Raw genomic sequence first — 21,315 nt, 5'->3', positions numbered from 1 at the left:
ACAGCTCCGCCTCCTCTGGTGGGGTGCTGGTGGGGAATTCGTGTTCCGAATTCTTTGAGAAAGTTGGATGTAAGCTTTATCTGAATTTATTTTCCGGTTTGAGTCCTTCTCCGTTGCTTTTTGAGTTTGTTGTTGTGGATTTCTTAAGTTAATTGGCTCGTGGGACTCCCTGGTTCTCTCTTTTTGTGAGAGAGAGAGCTAGGCAGTGTCCCTATTGTCTTGGCACCATCTTCTCCACCAGCTTCATTTTAATTTTTCTACATATATTTTACTATATTTCTTTACAGAGATTGTTTTCATGATTATTAGAAATAACAATGTGTGTGTACATACATGCATAAACTTTATGGTCTACTTAGACTTCAAATGAGGTACAGAATCTTAACCAGGTTATATCTGCTTTACCTCCCCACTTCACTTTTGGTGAAGGTCTTACCTGTTACCCTTAAGTGCATTAAGAAAAATCCAGATGTAAGTTTTGCTTTCATTTGTCAAACATATATTAAAGAAGTTAATTGACAAGTATAATTATTTACCATTTTTCTTTCACTTCTTTGTCATTTCTGATGTTTTAGTTCCTCCTGATTCAGATTCTTGTCTGCCTGAAAATTTTCTTTAGTGTTAGTTTTGGCATCGATCTGTTGACAGTAGATTTTTTTTAATTTTTAATTTAATTTAATTTAATTTTTTTTGCCAGTCCTGGATATGAGTTCAGTGCCTAAGCACTGTCCTTGGACTTTCTCAACGCCAAAGTTCTATCACTTGAGCCTCAGCACCACTTCTGGCTTCTTTCTATGTATGTGGTACTGAGGAATAGAACCTGGCTCTTCGTGCATGCTAGGCAAGCACTTTATCACTAGGCCATACTCCCAGTATTTGGTAATAATTGTTCTTTTCTTTCAGCATTTCAAAATGTTGTTACATTTTCTCTTGGGCTCTGATTTCTGTTGAGAAGTCCACAGTCTTAAATGAGACCTTTGTCCCCTGTAAGAGAGATGCCCTTTTCTTTGGTTATTTTCAAGATGTTTTTCATCTTCAGTGTTTACAGTTGGGTTATGATGTGATGGATTTCTTTGTGCTTATTTTGTTTGGAGTTTTCTGAGCTTCCCCAATATGCAAGTTTATATTTTTAGCCTAATGTAGGAAATTTTCACCTAATCTTCAAGCATTTTTACTGTCTCACACTTTTTCCTTTATGGAACTTTAATACGTAAATATTTGACCTTTTCTCTTTGTCTCATAGGACTTTGAGGCCCTATTCATTTTTATTTTCCTTGTTCCTTTTCTGTGTTTGTATTGGAGGCGTGTGTGTGTGTGTGTGTGTGTGTGTGTGTGTGTGTGTTGTGTAAGTGTGTATGAATATATATTCAGAAAAGAATGTGTATGTTGTATGATGACTACCTGAACTATACATGCTATTTTGTACTTTCTCATGTGTGAATTGCCTTTCACAATACAAATTTAAGTTTTTAGCATTAAATTTCACAACAGTATTACTTTAGATTCGTGTTTAATGAGTTTATTGCTCACTGTGATTTGTAGTTTATACATTACACAGTGATTCAACCATTTTTTTGAAAACCTACAGCGATTCAACCATTTTCATGTCATTTTTTTCTATTCATTTCTTCTTAGACACCTGAAATGCTTCTTTAGTTCTTTTCTTCAGAAATGATTCCTGAATGGTATATACATATACCTTGGAGTGATATTGTAGTAGTTCTTTCTCTGATAATTTTTTGGTATGCATGTGTATGTCAGAAAATTATGGTATAGGGACTGAGAGTTTGGCCAAATTATAGAGTGCTTGCCTAACATGCACAAATACCTGGTTCAATTCCTTGGTACCACATACATAGATAAAGCTGGAAGTGGTGCTGTAGTGGTAGAGCTCTAGCCTTGAGAAGAAAACCCAAGGACAGCGCTCAGGTCCAGGACTCGCAAAAAAAAAAAAAAAAAAAAAAAAGGGTATAAAGTTTGTCTTCTATATAACCAATATATATGTATATATATAAACATGCAGAAATATTTCTGTATCTGTATACACATGTGAACATATAAGAATTTGTTATATAAAAATTAAAAGATAATTTATATTTTTCTCTAGCTTTGAATATTTACCTGAACTTTATGAAAATGGGAGTCAAGCAGCAAGCTATAGCCTCATTGCAGCCCAGGACACATGCTTTTAGCCATTTCTCCCTCCTGAACTGAATGTGTTGCAGGTATTATTTACTTGGTCTTTCTGCCACTTCCTTTGTATTCTTAAAGTTTGGAGCTCTAGTGGCTGGCAAAAGTATACAAGTCATAGTGCTCTATCTGACATAAACCAACACTGGAAGGTGATCCTGTTAGATCTTTAAAAGTATGCATATTGATGACAGCTATAGACAGTTTCAAGTACATGAAGTTAAAGGTGGGCAAGCAATTAGGGAGATGACTAAAGCATTGATGTTATGAAGGACATCACAACCTCACAATATTGGAAATGTCTTGAGATATTGGGGTATTGCATAGGAATAAGGACACTAACTCAAAAGAAACTCTGCAAGGCAAGATTTTACTTCTGGAGAAGGGCATGCTCACTAACAGAAAGCCAAGTAAGCAAGTGTGCAATTGACCTAGATCTTACTCTAGTATAATACTGCTCCTTTTTCCAATTGATCAGAACTTGGGTTCACAATCTTGCTCAATTGACTATAGGATATTGCTTAATTAAAATATAACAGGAAGCCGGGCACAGCGGCTCACTGCTATAATCCTAGCTATTCAGGAGGCTTAGGATCACGGTTCAAAGCCATCCCAGCCACTGAAGAACATAAGACTCTATCTCCAATTAACCACTAGAAAACAGGAAGTATGGCTGTGGCTCAAGGGGATAGGGCAGCAGCCTTAATCTGAAGAGCTCAGGGACAGCTCCCAGGTGAAGATCAAGGCCCATGGCCCACCAAAAAAAAAAAAAATACACACACACACACACACACACACACACACGGAAAATGTTTATCCAATCAATCAAAACCAAGACACCTGGCCAAAATTTGTTAGGAAAACAATTCAGCTGGTAGTATTATCACTTGAGCCATGCCTCCCAGCCCCTAGAATAATAGTTATTATAACAGGATGTGACTTAAATAAAGATAGCAGCTATCCTTAAAATGACAATGTTTATGGTCAGACGACTATTTTGTGTGCGTGTGTGCACATGTGTGTACATGCGCAGATGCATGCATGCATATGTGAATATGTGTGTACCAGTCCTAAGTATGGAACTTAGGGCTTAGGTGCTGTCCCTGTTTTGTTTTTTCCCCTTCAAGGCTAGTACTATACCACTTGAGCCACAGCTCCCCTTCTACCTTGTCCATGGTTAAAGATAGGAGGCTCAGGGACTTTGCTGCCCAGGCTGGCTTCAATCCTCAGTCCTCGTATGTCAGCCTCCTAGGTAGGATTATTGGCAAGAGCCACTAGTAGCTGGCCCAAGCACCTACTTCGACAGAAGTTTTCTAAGTCCTATAACTGCATCATGGAGCAACTGTATGATGGCATGAGAGGACTGTGGCCATGGCTGCCCACCATGGTCTCAGAAGCCACACATAGGATATGAGTGACTATCATCTTACGATAGCTCTTGAGCACTCTGTGGTGTCATTTTATTCTCAACTTCCCTGACCTCATTCCCTGACTCAATGACTCTGCAAATTGTCTTTCCCTTACCTGTGAATATCCACCATAGCCTGGATAGGTTTTCTTATTTCAAGATGAGTTCACTGCATTGCTCAAGCTAACTTCTGACTATCTAGAACTATGGTTCCTGGTTCAAACTGGCCTTAGGTCCTTGAATCCTTAGCTCAGTCTTTGGCTTCATTCACTGTTTCCCTCCTGGTATTTATTCTTTCTGTTTGATGGTCAATTTTCTTCCTTGGTGAACTTCTTTTGCCTATCGTTTGAATGCTAGCAGAATTTTCTTCTGAAAATTAAGACCTTTCTTGATGTCCTCTACATTTATGTTGCACAGAACTTGATGCTTCTGGTCTTAAGAATTCTCAAATGTCTTATCACCTCAGAGAAAAAGTTTTTTTTAATTTTTTGTTTGATACTGTTTCTCCTATTTTCCTGGCTCATTCATGACTCATTTTCCCTTTTTAGTTTGTTCTCTCTAAACTGTTTTTCTGTGTTTCTGGGACTTGCTTATTGCTTAATCTCTTCCTTAGCTTGCCACCTTCATGGTGGCCTTTTCCTTTACATGTATGTTTGTTTTATTCAATACTGTAGTCATAACTGTTCCTCCTTTGACTCTGTTATCACTGCACTGGTACGCTTTCTTTCCCCTTGAATCTTGTTTTTTGTTTTGTTTTCAAAAAGAAACCACAGTCTTTTCAAGGCTTCTTTCCTTGAAAGAATTCTATTTCTCAGGACCAATGGAGAAAGGGAGAGAGAACTTTCTTTTGAATGTTCCTTGGGTGTTTTTTTAGTTCATGCTTTTATTAATTACATCTGTTGTCTGTTTTCTATCTTTGCACACAGATTTCCATGTCTTCCTATTTGAGAAGATTGAAAAGCTTGTCTCAAGCGAGGTCTCTGTCAGACCCAGCTGAAATGCCTTAATTGTGGTTGGGAGGAAGTAGAAAAGGAGCTTGTGCTTTCTATCTTGTTTGGCTCTCCTGGCTATGTTTAAGTTGTGAGCAGGTATGGAGAGAGGGGACTTTGTCCTAGGTAAGAATATTTCTCATGGACTTCAAACTTCAGTGACTCCCAGCTCCCCTTGGACCTTCAGGAGTTCCAGTTGAACTGCCTGACTATAGGTGAATTACTGCTGTTTACTAAGTCACAGGATGATTTTTCCTCCTGTCTCTGTTTTGACATCTCTTTATTTTATAAATTGCTCCTTTTCTTCCCTGTTTTGAGTCTCCATTGATGATTTCAATTATTAGTTGTAGAAAATACAGAAAGTTAAATTTGTTCAAGGAAAAGTTCTTTATACTGGTGCCCATTGAAAATGACCCCCAACTTCAGTCATGGCCATGGGTGAGATTCTGTGGCCACAGTGTCCAGGGCCCTATGCTCAAAAGTGTGGGACCATGAAACCTAGGCCCCAACAGGCATGGGGGAAAATGTTATTCATGCACTTTCGATTATGAAGTATAATTGAAATCAGTGTTGATATATATGATTTTTACGGCTCTTTATTATTTTCTTTGCCAGTACTGGGGCTTGAAATCAAGCCTTGGATACTGTCCCTTAGCTTTTTAATCAGAGCCAGCCCTCTTAACCACTTAAACAAAGCTCTACTCCTGACATTTTGTCATTTAGTTGGAGATTAGGGTCTCATGGACTTCCCTTGTCCTTGCTGGCTTTGAACCAAGTGCCTCACATCTCAGCCTCCTGAGTAGCTAAGATTACAGGCATGAGAATCCTCTTACTGCTTTTGAGTGTGGATTTTGTGTTATCTTTACATTATCTTGTTTTCCATTTCTTTCTTTACCATGATATCCTATGCTAGAATAACAGTGGAGGTTTCAAATCAATACATGATAGAAATGAAAGTTACTTCTTGGCCCCAAATGTAAATACTAGAAAGCCAGATATCGGTTTCCCTTTGGAGGCTCAACTGTCAGGTATTTGAAAGGATCAGCTGTTTGTTTTTGAAACTTGTTCTCTGAAACCTGCATTTAATTTGCTCTTAATAGATTGTGGTTAGGGGAATTCCCACCTTGGTAGCTGTGGTCTGTAGGATGGGAATTCCCATAGGCTCCTTGGCCTGGGAATTCTCCTTCTGAGTTCACTGTAGCTGACAAGTGGAATAAATTCTAGCTACCCAATCAGCAGTGGCAGTATAAACTTTTTAAAATATTCTTTGGCAGTCTGTTTTAAAGTCCATAGAGCAGTTATCACACTTCGTTAACTTAAGGAAATTATACAAAAGAATGAAAAAGATGATGGAGGAAAGAAGTACCCTAAATATTCAACCATGGGCTATTAATGTATGATGGTTTAATGGAATAAATATTTGATAACCTTTAGAAATTATAACTATGAAGACATAGTTATATAAAAGCTGCACAAACGAATACTAATTGTACTTTGTTGCAGGAGGTTTATATATTGGAGTTATATGAAAGAATGTATGTTTATGTAGATCTTAGAATTGTCCTAGTCCATTTGGCTACTGCTGTAACAGTTTTAGGGTCTGGGTAATTTATAAACAAAATGATTTTTTTTTGTAGTTTTGGACAGTGGTATGTCCAAGACCTGGTGAAGATTTTTTTTTTGCTGTGTCCTAACATGGTAGAGTATATCACATGGAATATGGAGCACAGGTGCAAATGGACCCTTACAAAGCCACTGATCTCAACAGGGGCCTCACTCTGATAACTTCATTTAATCTTAACTACACCTAATATCCCACCCCCCCACCTATTTATATGTCAATTTATATGTTTGAGAATTCAGTTCTAACACATTCAAACAATAGCATTGTGTTCTCCAAAATTGATGTCTTTTATCCCATGCAAGATAAATTAATGTTATCACAATAACCCCTGAATCTTAGTATCAATCTAAACTTCCAGAGTCTTACCTGACTAGGGGGAGATAAATGTAGCAGGCACATTACATCAAGAGACAGATTTCAAAATCAATGGTGAGATAGGCAGAGGACAGACATTCCTATTCCACAAGGAATCAGTAGTCAGGAAGAGAAGGCTAATAAATGCAAACAGGGAAAATGACATTATAAACTTAAATCTGGACAACAGTTTTCATTGATTCCAAATCCCATATGCTGAGCCCTCTGGGGTAGAAACTGCATCTGCATGGCCCTGTGGGACCCCATCCCCATGGCTTTGTTGGGCTCACGCCAGGTAGCAGGCTTTATGGGTTGGTATGGCACACTGTAGCACCTCCAGTTTGAGGTCTCAAGGAGATTATGTTCTTAGGGTTTCATAGGAATAGCTGTAGTGCTGGGTTTCAGCTAGTCTTTTAAAATCTTGGTGGAGATATTATGTCCCACAGGTCTAATAGACCTGCAGATAACAGCTTGCTGGCATTGCCAGAGCTTGCTGCTTATAATTTCCAGAGTGATGGGACCAATTGTAGCCAGGTGTGCTTGAGCCATGGCTCAGGAGGTAGATGAACAGTGTGGGAATGCAGGGAGCCTGGGTAGCAAGCAAGCACTAAGGGCCATACTTCTGCACATCCTGACCTCTAGGCAGTGTGTAGCTCAGATTTTTGAAACCTCTTTTCTCTCATCTTGATTACTAGCACCCAGCTCCCTTCTAAGCCTATGAATCTTCTTAGCAAATGATTTACCCAGCCCCACCCTCTTCTCCCCAGCAGGCTTCCTTATTCTTTGGGTAGTGAGGCTGAAATTTTTCTAAAAACTTTTGCTTTGCTTTTAATTATAATTTTTTTCTTTTTTTAATTGTAATTAATAGAAGGGTTACATTATATTCGCCAAATAGAAGGTGCATTAATTCACATACATTGATACCCTTTCTCATGTCTTGGTCCCCATTTCCCTCCCCCCCCACCCCTCATCTTGTTTTTCCCCTGTTCCCTATCCAATTTCAAATAACCAAATACAAATACATCCGATATAACAGATAACAAAGTGAAATACTGTAATAATATGAGATAACCGAGGGACAGCAAAAGAGATGAGAGATATCATAGTACATTAAGGACAACAATCACTCATTATATGGCTTTTGTTTCTATATCCTAGAGGTCCTTTCATTTAGCATCATACTATATGGTTTTATGTATCTAGGTTTTGCTCTATTGCAAATCTCTGCTATGAGAGCCCAAGGTTTCTACTGATTATGACAAGTGAGGGAAACCATGTTCCTTTGAGTCTGGCTTACTTCACTTAATATGATTTTTTTCTAAGTCTTTCCATTTCCTAACAAATGGGGCGATGTCATTCTTTCTGACAGCCGCATAGAATCACATTGTGTACAAATACCACATCTTGTGGATCCACTCATCAACTGAGGGACATCTGGGTTGGTTCCATATCTTTGCTATGGTAAATAGTGTTGCAATGAACATCGTTGTGCTAGTGGCTTTAGTATGTCCTTGTTTCTGGACAATTGGGTAAATGCCTAGTAGTGGAATTGCTGGGTCATAGGGAAGCTCTATGTTCAGTCTTTTGAGGAACTGCCATACTGCTTTCCATAGTGGTTGAACTAGTTTGCACTCCCACCAACAGTGTAGTAGTGATCCCTCCTGGCCACATCCCCTCCAGCATCTGTTGTTATTAGTTTTCTTGATCCTGGCCATTCTAACTGGAGGGAGGTGGAATCTTAGAGTTGTTTTGATTTGCATTTCTTTTATGACCAGAGATGTTGAGCATTTCTTCATGTGTCTTTAGGCCATAATCTTAAATTTTATTTTTTTCCAGTTTTGGGGCTTGAACTCAGAGCATGACCACTGTCTTTGGGCTTTCTCAAGGCTTCTTCTGCTCTACCACTTGAGCTACAACATCACTTCTGGCTTTTTTCTGTGTATGTGGTACCAAGGAATCAAACCCTGGGCTTCATGCATGCTAGGCAAGCACTCTACCATTAGGCCATGCTCCTAGCCCCTTACATCGTATTTTTATTATCTCAGTCTCTGTGATAGAAAGTAAGCCATGTAGCCTGATAATCCTAGGTCCTCATTCATCAGCCTAGCATTCCATAAGGCCTTGGGCAGGATTAAAATTGTTTAGTAGCAGTTTAGTCACATTTTGTAACTTAGAATACAGAGTTGTTTAAAAAAAGAAAAAAAAAAATGAGTACAAGCCAGGCACCAGTGGCTGAGAGCTGAGGATAGAGGTTAGCCAGCCCAGAAAGAGAAGTCCCTGAGATCAAGCTCCAGGACCAGCAAAAAAATTAAAAACCATTGAGCATTGGTAGTGTATACCTATAATCCTAAGCTACTCAGGAGGCTGAGATGTGAAGATTGTAGAAAAGTTCACCAGACTCCATTTCCAAAATAACTATGCTGGAGGTGTGGCTCAAATAGTAATGCCAGCCAAGCATGCATGAGGCCCCAAGTTCAAACCTTAGTGCCAGAAAAGGGGAAAAAAAAGCTATCATGAAATCTTGAATAGTAGTTATGTGATAGATAACATTGTACACATTAACAATATAAAGCATGGCAATATAAAATGTCCTGGTGAAGCATAACCATGAGAAATACTTTTGGTTTGGTTGGTTTGGTTTTTTTGCGGGGGGGAGGGAGCGGTAAGAGGAAGAGAGCTACTTGTGGATTTTTGTTTTTCCAGAGGCAGTTTCTCTCCACATAGACCTTGAATTTATGATCCTCCTACCTTAGCTGTACAGGTACTGGGATTATAGGCATGTGCCACAAGTGTATTTATACTTACAAACTGAACATTCTAGCCAGCCTTCAGTGGTTCACACCTGTAATCCTGGTTGCTAAGGAGGTTGAGATCTGAGGATCATGGTTTGAAGCCAGCCCAGGCAGAAAAGACCACAGGAGGCTTATCTCCAATTAATCACCAGAAAACTAAAAATGGAGCTGTGGCTCAGAAGTGGTAGAGCACTAGCCTTGAGCACAGAAGCTGAAGAACAGTGCCCAAGGCCAAGTTCAAGCCCCATAACCAAAAAAACAAAAACAAAAAAAAAACTTTCTGTGCTGACCACACAAAAACTGAATCCAAGTTCCTCTCATCACCTTGTTGGAGGAACACTGTGTCTAAAGCATCAAGATTTCACAGCTCCTTTGAAGATGGTTAAGGCTTGGGGCTGCCTTAACTGAAAAGAGTGGCAATGTGGGAGGCAAATTGTGGAAAGACAGACCACTGCCATTTTGTTGGTCTGGAAATAACTAAGGTCAAAGTTGAAAACAGACAGATTTTCAGTTCTGTGTAAAAAAACTTTATGATAATTAGAGACACCCTGTAGCTCTATAGTGAAACTGATTTTTTCCCCAGACTTCCATGTCAGGAGTCACTGGAGTGTTGAGGGAAAGCTTAGCTGTCCCCTGCTGAGGATTTCACAAAAGGAGGTCATGGTGTATCTTCTTACATGCCTAAAATTTTGTTTTTTCTAAAGCATTTTTTCCTTCTTATTTATTGGGAAATCTTAAAACATAATAATGTAAACTTTTAATTTTTTCTGATTTATACTTGCAAGTTGACATAATCTAACAAAATGCACAGATGTGTGGTATCCAATTCTGTATGTTTTTGATAGCCATATACATTTGCACAGCCATTTAGAGAATTTCCACCTCCCTAGTAAATTCCCAACTGGCCATTTCTAGTCATTCCTCACAACCCCTAGGGTAACCACTGTTGAATTTTATCCTGTAAGCTAGATTTGTTCTTATATTTCATGTCAGTGACATCATTAAGTATGTTGATTTTCGTATCCAGCAATCGCTTTGAGATTAATAGTTATGTTCATAAATAGCTTGTTTTTTTTGTGTTTTACATGTATATGTTATATATGTATGTATTTGCATACATATGCATATGATATTTATTTTTGTCAGTCTGGGCCCTGTGCCTGAGCTCTTCTGCTCAAAGATAGCATGCTCTATCATTTTGTGCCACAGCACCACTTCCAGTTTTCTGGTGGTTAATTGGAAATAAGAGTCTCATTAGCTGGGCACAGCTCACGCCTGTAATTGTAGCTACTCAGGAGGGCACAGTGGCTCACGCCTGTAATCCTAGCTACTCAGGAGGCTGAGATCTGAGGATCAAATTTCAAAGCCAGCCTGGGTACAAAAGGACCTGAAACTCTTTATCTCCAGTTAACCTCTAGAAAATGGGAACCGGGGCTTGGCTGAAGGGTAGGGTGGTAGCCTTGAGCTGAAAAACTCAGGGACAATGCCCAGGCTGAATTAAAGTCCCATGACCCACACACACAAAAAAAAATTTCATTAATTTTGATGCCCCAACAGGCTTTGAACTGCGATCCTCAAATCTCAGCCTCCTGAGTAACTAGCATTACAGATGTGAGCCAGAGCACCCAACTATCTATTTATGTATTTTTGTCTCAGTACTGGAGCTTGAACTCAGGAATTGGGTACTGTCCCTTGAATGTTACTCAAGGCTGGGGCTCTACCACTTATGGCTTTTCTGATTGCTAATTGGAAATAAGAGTTATAGACTTTACTGCCATGACTGACTTCAAACTGCACTCTTCAGATTTCTCCTGAGTAGCTAGGATTATAGGCATGAGTCACCAGCAACCAGCTTGTTTTATTTTTAATTTTTTGGTAATGCTGGGGATCCAAGCTATGACTTGAAATATGTTAGACAAATGCTCTGCACGGAACTACCTTCCAGCTTAGTAACTCTTCTTTCAGCCTCCTACAAGAAGGCTTGTAGGTGAGGTTGCAGGAGGATGGAAGAATTGCATGCTGCTCTGGAAGGGGTGGGGAATGTCCAGCCTCTGCCTTACCAGTTGCCCGTGGCCCCTCAGCCTGTGTTAATAATTTTGTATGGCCCATGAATGAAGTAATAAATATCCAACTGGTGGTCTTTGTCACCTCTGCCTTGCCTTTCACTTGCCTATCTCAGGTTGTAGACTGCCCTTTTCCTTCCTTGTACCACATAGCCTTTTAAAATCAGCCCAGAGCTGGAGAATTTCTTTGGCTTACTCATTTGCTTTACTTAATACTGAAAGAAAAATGGTAACTGTCATTAGATAATGCATTTCCAAAGCAGTTACTAGAAATAGGGAAAAGAAGAGGGAGAATAGAGACTCAAAATTGAAGAAATAATGTATGCTCAATGTAAGGAATTTAAACAATACAGAAAAATATAAGAACACAATCACAGAGGATCCTACCACCTAGGAATAATTATTAACATTAGATTACCACCATCTGCATAAATCCCTATGGGTATACAAATGTAAAAGGATGGATAGAAATAATTTCACATAAATTAAGATCATAATATATGTGCCATTCTAAATGTTGCCATTTAAAATATATTTAAATGTGCTTAATTTCACTTTAAGGCATTAGCATAAAAAAGATGAACTTTACAAAAAGGATCATTACCAGAAGCAGTAATTACTAAAAGATAAGAACTGCTGAAGGTTCAATACAAAAGACAGAAAGCATTGAAGTTTTGATGATTTCAAAACTATGTTTCTATATGTTTAAATTTTCAGCAGCTTAGTATGACCTGCTGTATATAATGTAGAAATTGTGATTTCAACTTCTTTTCCCTTTCTTCCTTTCTCTACTGCAATTGCAATTATGTTGTAACATGTTGTTTGGGACATTTGTACATTTTTCTAATCTATATATTTGCTTATCAGTATTTAAATGGATTAGGTTGTGGCCATCAACTTTGTTATAGTCTGTAGATTCTTCTTCATTAAGTTTGTTTTTTTATGGTACTGGGGCTTGAAATCAGGGCCTTGTATTTGCTTTGTAGAAGCTCTGCCACTTGAACCACACCTCTTTTTTTCTTTTTTTTAATGACAGTATGGAACTTGAACTCACAAAGCTTGAGAGCTGTCTCTGAGCTGTTTGGCTCAAATTAACACCCCATTGCTTGAGCCACAACTCCACTTTCAGCTCTTTAGTAGTTAATTGGACATGATTCTTAAAAACTTTCCAGGTTGGGGACTGGGAGTTTGGCCTAGTGGTTAAAGTGCTTGCCTAGCATGCATGAAGACCCGGGTTCGATTTCTCGGTACCACATACATAGAAAAAAGCTGGAAGTGGTGCTGAGGCTCAAGTGGTAGAGCTCTAGCCTTGAGAAAGACCAAGGACAGTGCTCAGGCCCTGAGCTCAAGCCCAGAACTGGCAAAAAAAAAAAAAAAAAAACTTTCCAGGTTGGGCTGGCTTTGAACCAGCCTCATGATCTCGGCCTTCTGAGTAACTAGAATTAGAGGCATGATCCATGCCATTTTACTTTAATACCTTACTAGGGTCTCACTTTTTGCCTAAAAAAAAATTTAAAAAAATATATTCTGACTGTAGCATCACAATCCTGTTTACATTTTCCTCATATCTCCAGTGATAGATATACACCATCATGTTTGTTTTTTTGTTTGTTTGTTTGTTGAAACGAGGCCCTGAGCTGATGTGATTCTCCCAGTCTCAGCCTCTGGAGTAGCCAAGATAATAAATGTGAGTCACCAAAGTTGTTTTTTGTTGTTGTTGTTGTTGTTTTTCATGCGGTTCTTTGTTGGCTAGTTTTATCATCAGGTAGTTTTCTCAAGAAGGGCTGAGATTATTCCTGAAGTCTTCTCTGCTATATGTCACCTATATACTTGAAAGACAAGTATTGGCTGGGCACAATTTGTGAGGATATGCTTTATTTTCCCTAAACTTGCTGATCTTAGGAGACAACCTAAAACGATGTTATGCCAGTTTTATTACCTTACTCTTTTTTTCTGTTTTAATTCGGTGCTGGTACTTAGGCTTAAACTCAGGGCCTCACATTCTTGCTTGGCTTTTTTGCTCAAGGCAAAAAGCTCTACCATTTGAGTTACAGCTCTATTTCTGGCCTTTTGCTGGTTAATTAGAGATGAGTCACAGACTTTTCTGCATTGGCTGTCTTTGAACCTCTACCTTGATATCTCAGTTTCCAGAGTAGCTAGGATTTCAAGCAGGAGCTCATTTTTGCCTTTTTAAGTCAATTTTAGTTCTCAAAGCAGGTACCTGATTTCTGTACCTTTTCATTGACTGCCTGTGGAAGACTGTTACCAGCCAGAACTACCACAACTGTGGAACATGATGCTGGGCATTGTGGAGTGTTAATGCTACGTCTCTGTTCTCCTTCTAGAGATCATTGATGACCTTGCCAATCTCGTGGAGAACACAGATGAGAAACTTCGCACCGAAACCAGGCGTGTGAACCTGGTAGAAAGAAAGTCAACATCCTGTGGTAAGAGATCTTGCTTTTGGATTTACTTGGCTTTGAGATCCCCACATTTGTCAATTTTTCCTCAGGGATTCAGTGGCTCTTGTGAAGCTAATAGGCATGAGTGGTTTGAAAATTATACAGGTTGTCTGGGAATTTAGTGGTCATTGATCCTGTGAGTTTGTTCGAAAGTGAGCTTGTTTGCGTTTGTGCCTTTTCTAGGCAGAAGTTTAATTAGTACACATGTGGCAGAGTGGGTTAGAGTTGCTTAGCTTTGGAAGTCTGACCAAGTTAGAATCCTATGTTTTGTCACATTATCCATCAAGTCACTTTCATCATCTATGTGAAGTAGGGGTTCATGTACCAAGAGAAGAATCACTGGGAGTACCTGAAGTACTGTTTCTTGGGCCCTGGACTAGGGGAGCCTCATTGAGGAGGTCTTAGGAGGAATTCAAAAATGCTCCTTATGTGTTAAGAATGCCTGGCATATCTATGCAGCCACCTGCTCTTCTGAAGTCATTCTGATTATGGTTCTGTGAGGTTTCAGTTTATATAGCCTGTGTACAAAGGTGAGTGAGGGCACAGGGCCATGACGTTGAAAGCAACCACCATGATTATTTGCTGCTTCATCTCAAAAAGGTACACTAATCTTTTAAAGTTATTATGTTTGTAACAATAGAGGTGCAGTAGCAGTTAGAAATACAGTTATGTGAACTTTGTCTGACTCACAGCCTTCTCAATATGAAAAGCATAATGAATGCTCCTGAGGGATCCAGCTATAGAAGGAAGTCCTCTGTGTGAGGATCCCCTGTGTGTGTGTTACTGCCCTCACTTTTATTTTCTAATGGGAGTCTAGAACCTGCTGAGAGAGGGTCAGGCACACGTGGCTTTGGACCCCACAGGAAGTAGAGCCCTCTGGGTGATTTTAATTCCATCATCTCAGCTTGTCCTGCTGCCCCCTCCCACAGCAGCTCTTGCTTGTCAGATACCAACCCAGCCTGTGCTGGGCTCTGCTTCTTGAGGTGCTTGCTGCTGCTTGCTCTCTGCCAGAGGCAAAGCCTTCCCAGGTTTGCTTTACTGATCTTCTCTGATTTTTGTCCACTTAGATTTTGTCCTCCATACTCCATCTGGAGACTTTGAGGTTACAAGATATGGGTTTACTTCCATCTCCACCCCTTATTAAATTTGATTTACCTTCATGGTAAAAGAGCAGACAAAGCTTAGCTATTAGTATTTGGCTGCATAGAGTAAGTATCCAGCACTGGCCATCTTCCTAGCTTCCCATAGTCACATGCTAACAGAGATGCGTGAAGGCTGTGGATACTGGAACCTTGAATGCACACAAGTGGGTAAAGTACACACTCTCCTTTGCCTCAGTTTTTCCATCTTTAAAATGGAGATAATAAAGATTAATAATCCATAAAATCATTTGGGGGAACAAATAAGTTTACTTAGTATTTGGCACAGTGCCACAGACAGCAAGTTTTAGCTGTTGGCATCTTCAAAGTTGGAAGGGTGCTTGCAATGATGCTTTCCCAATTTCCGTATGCTCTAAGCAGTCGTGAGGCTTTTCCATAATATATCCATAGATATCTTGGTGGCTCCCTGGCACACACCATTCATGATGTCATGATAGACACAGAATATTTCTTATATTGTTGTCATTTTTTTCATTTTATAGTATCACCTAGTAAGATCTATCTATGTCTGTATAGGTCTATAAAATTTTCTCAGCTGACTGCTGCACATTTATTTTTTTGAAGAGGAGAAATTTAGCAACTCCCAGAGTTACTAAAATAAATGTTTTAAAAACTTGTGAGCCACTATGCCTGGCTCTGGTAACACCTGTAATCCTAGCTCCTCAGAAGGATGAGATCTGGAGATCTAGGTTTGAAGCCAGCCCGGCACCAAAGACCCTGGGACTCATAGCTCCAATTAATCCCTAGAAAACGGGAAGTGGGGCTGTGACTTCAGGAATAGGGTGGTAACCTTGAGCTGAATAGCTCAGGGACAGCACCCAGGCCCAGAGTTCAAAAAGCTCCATGACTCACCACAGGGGTGGAAAAAAAAAACAACCTTGTTACCAGGCCAGGCACCAATGGCTCATATCTGTAATCTTAGATACTCAGGAGGCTGAGATCTGAGGATAGCAATTTGAAGCCAGCCCTAGCAGGAAAGTCCAGATGTAGGGCTCCAAAGGTAAAGCCCTAGCCTTGAGCAAAGGAAGCTCAAGGACAGTGCCTAGGCCCTGAGTTTAAGCTCCACGGCTAGCACAAGAAAACAAAACAACTTTTTACTGATATCTTAAAATAAGTTATCTAAAGTTATGCCCTGTTTATTTTTTTATTAAGGTGATATGCAGAGGGGTTACTATTTCATAACTTTTATATGTGTATGTTACCTGTGACAGACTTCTATCTAATAAATTAGGAGGGAGAAATGTAACAATCCAGCAGTGTTAGATACTGAAAAAGGAATTTATTTTTTGGCAATACTGGAGTTTGAATTCAGGTTGTCAGTTGCTTGACTTTTTTGGTCAATTTCTTTGCTCATGGCTGGTGCTCTACCACTTGAGCCACACCTCTACTCCAAGTTATTTACTGGCTAATTATAGTGTCTTGCAGACCTTCCTGAGCTGGTTTTGAACTGTGTATGCCAGCCAACCAGCATAGCTAGGATTACACTATTTTCCCTCCAGTTCCTCTAGTTTAAATTGGTAGTAGTTTCTTTTAGTTACCAATGTTGGTAACCAAATCTTGGAATGTATTCCCACTGTTTGAACCATCCTTGAATGATTTCAGTCTTTGTGGTTGGGTGCTAACTGAAGTGTTTGAGTAGAGGATCATGACTTGAATTGCTTGCCACTTGGCTACTACTGAAAGAAGACATAGAACACTAGAATAAAGCCAGTTAGAGGATTGTTATAATATAAAGTCCTGGTGGTAGCTCACAGTAGCTTGGGCTGGTGTGGTAAAAAGTGGCTGAATTATGGATGTGTTTTGGAGGTTGAACCATAGAGTTTATCTGCTGTCTTTTGCTTTAAGAAATATTGTTATGCATGTATGAAAACAAGTACAGGGTCATGTGCATATATATATGAGCAAATTGGTTAGGGTATGGTACCCAAGGCAGGATTCCAATGATAACTCCTGAACAACTAATAAACAGTTGAACAAAATGAATACCACAAAGCCAAAACATGTGTTGTCAGGGGGAGTGTTTAGGGAAGGAAGAACAGACAAACAAGAGAGAAGCAGAGAGCAAATACAGCCATTATATTCAATGTACATATATGAAAATACGACAGTATGACTTGAAGGGTGTGGGTGAGGATGAGAAAGATGGGTATCCACAATGGGAGAGGTGATACTAAATAAGTTTTGTACTTATAAACTGATTTGTTGAATTGAAACCCACTCGTACAACTGTTTAAAGACCAAATCAAGAGCTATTTCTATGCTTCTGCCCCTCCCCATATGAAAAATATTTTTAATTGAATGCTTCATTTACCAGTATAGATAATTCTGCACTATAGTACTATCTGATTTGTGAACTACAAACACTTGCCAGTAGGTTGGACAAAATTAGGGGATTGTTTATGATGAGGTTAGTCAACCGGCAGTCACAAAACTATAAGAATTTCTTCAAGGTAGTGTAGAGTAGCACATGCCTATAACCCCACTATGTGGAACGTGGAAACAGTGAGGAAAAAATAGCGAGACCCTATCTCAAAAACAAACTGTTCATAATGGTATAATATAACCCCAGCTGTACAGGTGGCAGAGGATTATTATCTAAGACTGAAGACATTGCTCAAGTAGTTGAGCACCTTTGTAGCAAGCATGAGGGTTCTGAGTTCAAACCCCAAAACTCCCAAAACCAAAATCTCTTCAGAGCTAGAAACAGACAGCAGTTGTGAGACTGGACCAAGAGAGGGTTGTGCATTTAAGATCAGCCTTGTACAATGAAGTAAGACTTTGTGTTAAGAAAAAAAAAGACATATATGTTGAACAGTTTTTTACTGGGTTTCCCTCATGATCCAGGCATTGGCACAAGTCCTCAAAAAAAAAAAAAAGGAACTGATGTTCTCATTAACAAAATTGCCTTTATCACAGAGTCAGCAGAACAGGAGAGTTTGGCCTGGGGAAAAGTACTGTGGCCATTTACTGCTGCTTATTCCACTGACTTTCATTGCCTCTGCTTGGCTGGCTTGGCCAGGCCTGGTTTGGGGACTCTGCACAGAAGGGATATTTAATGAGTATGTATTAGCCTTCCTGTGTGCAGGGTGCTGTTCTACATATTATATATTTACAAGTCTGTGAATCATCTTAGCAATAAAATGAATTCAGTTTACTCCCACACATGTGGTTTCTCGACACCCCTCCCCCAGACTAAACACTCCATCTTGTGACATTGGAGGCTGGAAAGGCATCATGGCAGTAAGAGCAGCCCCTAGCTATGTGCTGGCTCCCTCTCTGCCTTCCTTCTAATCCTAGCCTTCTTCCTCTTACCTCTTACTTTGCTATGGGAACTGCCATTTCCCCACGTGGCCAATCCAGCAGCCTACCTTCCATACCAAGCCTGATAACCTTTGAAGAGTTTTTTGCATTTTTATTTTATAGGAAACTTTGCAATTACATATGCATCTATTGTTATACACACTTTTTTTTGCATGCTGATGAGGGTTCAGTGGGTGATCTTTAAAGCCCTGAGGAGGCTGGACTTGTATTTAATATGAATCCTGAGGACAGAAGGCATATGGTGGAATTTACTGAGGCTTAGCAGACCATAGCAAAATTAATATGGCCTGTTCTTAAAAATCATTTTTATAATTATGGCATATATATAGTAAAATTTCACTAGTTTTTAATACCTTTTGTTTTTTAGTTACAGCTTTTGAACTCAGGGCCTCTCTTATTCATCTATGAAAGCTACTACTTGAGCCACACCTACACTTCTAGCCACACCTCTGGCTTATGTCTGGTTAATTGGTGTGAATCCCTGCCTGACTTCTATTTGAACTATTTTTAATTTTTTTTTCCTTTTTGCCAGTCCTGGTGCTTGAACTCAGGGCCTAGGCAATCTCCTTAAGCACTTTCACTCAAGGCTAGTGGTCTACCATTTGAGCCACAGCACCACTTCTGGTTTTTTCTCTATATGTGGTACCAAGACATCAAACTCAGGACTTTGTGCAGGCTAGGCAAGCACTCTACCACTAGTTACATTCCTGGCCCTGCTTTTAAATTAAAAGTACATTTTCATTGTGTAGATATCACCAGGACTTTTTTTTCTCTCTCAGTACTGGGAGTAGAACTCAGAGCCTAAATGACATATTCTAGGCAACAATTCCACACTGCACTCTCTTCCTTAACCATCCAGAACTTTAACATTCCTAACTGAAAGCTATCTTAAAAATAGCTACCCATTTCTTCCTCCCCCAGGTTCTGTAACTATTTTTCTACCTTCTATCTCTAAAATTTGCTCTGGGCACTTACATAGCTGGAATCATAAAACATTCCTTTTGCATTTGGCATTTATCAGGTATCAGAATATCTTCATGATATAAATGAATTCATTATAATCATCCATGTTCTAGCAAATATGTATATCTATATATACATATGTTATAAAACCAACTCAATCCTTTGAGGGGCAGGCTGTACTAAGATATGAAGTCAGGGCCTCATACTTAAGCCACATGCCAACCCTCCTTTGCTTCAGTTATTTTTCAAATAGAGTCCCATGTTTTTGCCCAGGGCCAGTGACCATGAGCCTTCCACCATTCCTCCTGTATAACTAGGACAACAGATACGAATTACCATGCTGGGCTTGTTAAATGAGATGGGATCTTGCCAACATTTGCCCCAACTAGCCTCAGACCATAATCTTCCTTATTGCCATCTCCCAAGTAGCTGAGATTAAAGGCATTCACCACCATCCATTCTGTTATTTTTTTTAATTAAAAAAATGTAAGTGACCAGCTTGAACATTTTGTTAGGACTACAAAAAGTAACATGAAAAAAATAATTAAAAGACCAAATGACACTTCTAGAAATTAAAAATATTGGAAACTTGAATGGTTGTTTTTGGTACTAGCAAAAAAGAATCAACCAAAAGACAAATCTGGGGAGAGGTAATAAAAAAACACCAATAAGTTTTATTCCCTTTACATAAATAGTAGCATTTAGAAGATGTAATCTTAATGGAAAAGGCTTTGGAGTGGCCAGAGATTAAAAACCTCAAGACCTAGCAAAGAGTCCATCAGCTGCTCTTCTCAAATGGAAAGCCAGACTGAAGATTTTAAGTGGAAGTGTGTACAAGTGCATACCAACAGGTGCTGGAATCAAGCAGCTCATTCAACTGTAACTTGGTAGCAGCTCACATGGTGAACACTCTATTACCGTGTAACTTAGAGGACTTGAGTGAGGTGTGGAAGGGCTGTGGCTCATCATCTTTTACTCAAGGGATATAAAACTGGGCTGTGAACCATGAAATGACCTTTTGTTTCCTGCCCTGTGCACATTTTCCACGATGGTCTGACGCATCAGTCATAAAGGCTGGAGCAGCAAGGGGAATTCTAGTTATAAACACAGCAAGACCCGCCAGGGGCCACACAGGAGAAGGGCCCAATGATGAATTCGTTTGTGTAGTTATCAAAGGATTCAAGCACCTCTTTGTGGACCTTTCACTCCAGTGCCCAGGCTTTAAGATTTTTACTGCGATCTTTGTGTGGTCTTTTCCTCCCTTTTCTTCTCTCAGCCTTACCCCCATGATAGCACCAAGGAGAAAGCAATATTGTTTTTTGTTGTTGTTTTCTAGATTCTAAAGGCATATTAGACTGATAGGTGCACTTAGTTCTTCAATGTATATTCAGATCTGTTTCTTGTATTAAGAACATTAACATAGAACTAGCACCTTTGTAATTGCAGTTTATTCAGTGTGCCTGATCCTCATTAGAATTCACACTAGAGCCTTGTCTGGGTCTGACGAGAAAGCCAATTGTGAAAAGCCAGACTGAGAATTGTGAATGATTCTGGTGGAGGGACAGTCCTGCTTCTCAGCATATTGACTATTATGTAATGTTGTCTAAGGACATCTCGCGTGATATTTAGCAGTGCTCTGTTCCGATGACGAATTTGGGAAGGAGCCCAGCCTGTCCTGCACAGGCAGGCTCCACAGAACATGCGTCTGCCCCCATCCTTCCTGGAACTAGGAGAGCTGTCTGCCCTCTAAAAATTTGTTTCCTTCTGTATAGAATGAGAATAACAGTTACCAGTAGAATATCCTGGAACAGAGATTTCTGAATAGGAAAAGACCCAATACTTGAAACACTCCTGGTCTCAAGCATTTAGAATAAAGGATTTTAGCCTGGGCTAGCACATATTTGTTATTCTGTAGACACACTAAATTAGGGAGCAGTGTGATTGGTACCAGTGAGGCCTCAGTAAATGTTAGTGCTACCCTACAGGTTC

General features: G+C 39.6%; 1 protein-coding gene and 1 non-coding gene across 2 annotated transcripts in view; both read left to right on the top strand.

The window, feature by feature from the left end:
• Stx8 (syntaxin 8) overlaps positions 1 to 21,315 on the top strand; it is a gene marked incomplete at its 5' end in the record, with an annotated part of 226,074 nt that overhangs the window by 125,502 nt on the left and 79,257 nt on the right. The window contains one exon of the mRNA XM_090349527.1: positions 13,766 to 13,867. Within this exon, the coding sequence (XP_090205653.1) occupies positions 13,766 to 13,867 (102 nt within the window). The remainder of the gene's footprint in view (positions 1 to 13,765; positions 13,868 to 21,315) is intronic.
• On the top strand, positions 4,986 to 5,101 carry LOC150050907 (small nucleolar RNA ACA64). Its single transcript, XR_016538474.1, has one exon. It is a non-coding gene; the product is annotated as a small nucleolar RNA ACA64 (small nucleolar RNA).

Source organism: Megascapheus bottae, chromosome 17 (assembly GCF_031878675.1).
Source record: "Megascapheus bottae isolate mThoBot1 chromosome 17, mThoBot2.hap1, whole genome shotgun sequence".
NCBI classification, from domain to species: domain Eukaryota; kingdom Metazoa; phylum Chordata; class Mammalia; order Rodentia; family Geomyidae; genus Megascapheus; species Megascapheus bottae.
The sequence above is the reverse complement of the archived record's forward strand: the minus strand, read 5'-3'. Positions and strand labels throughout refer to the sequence as shown.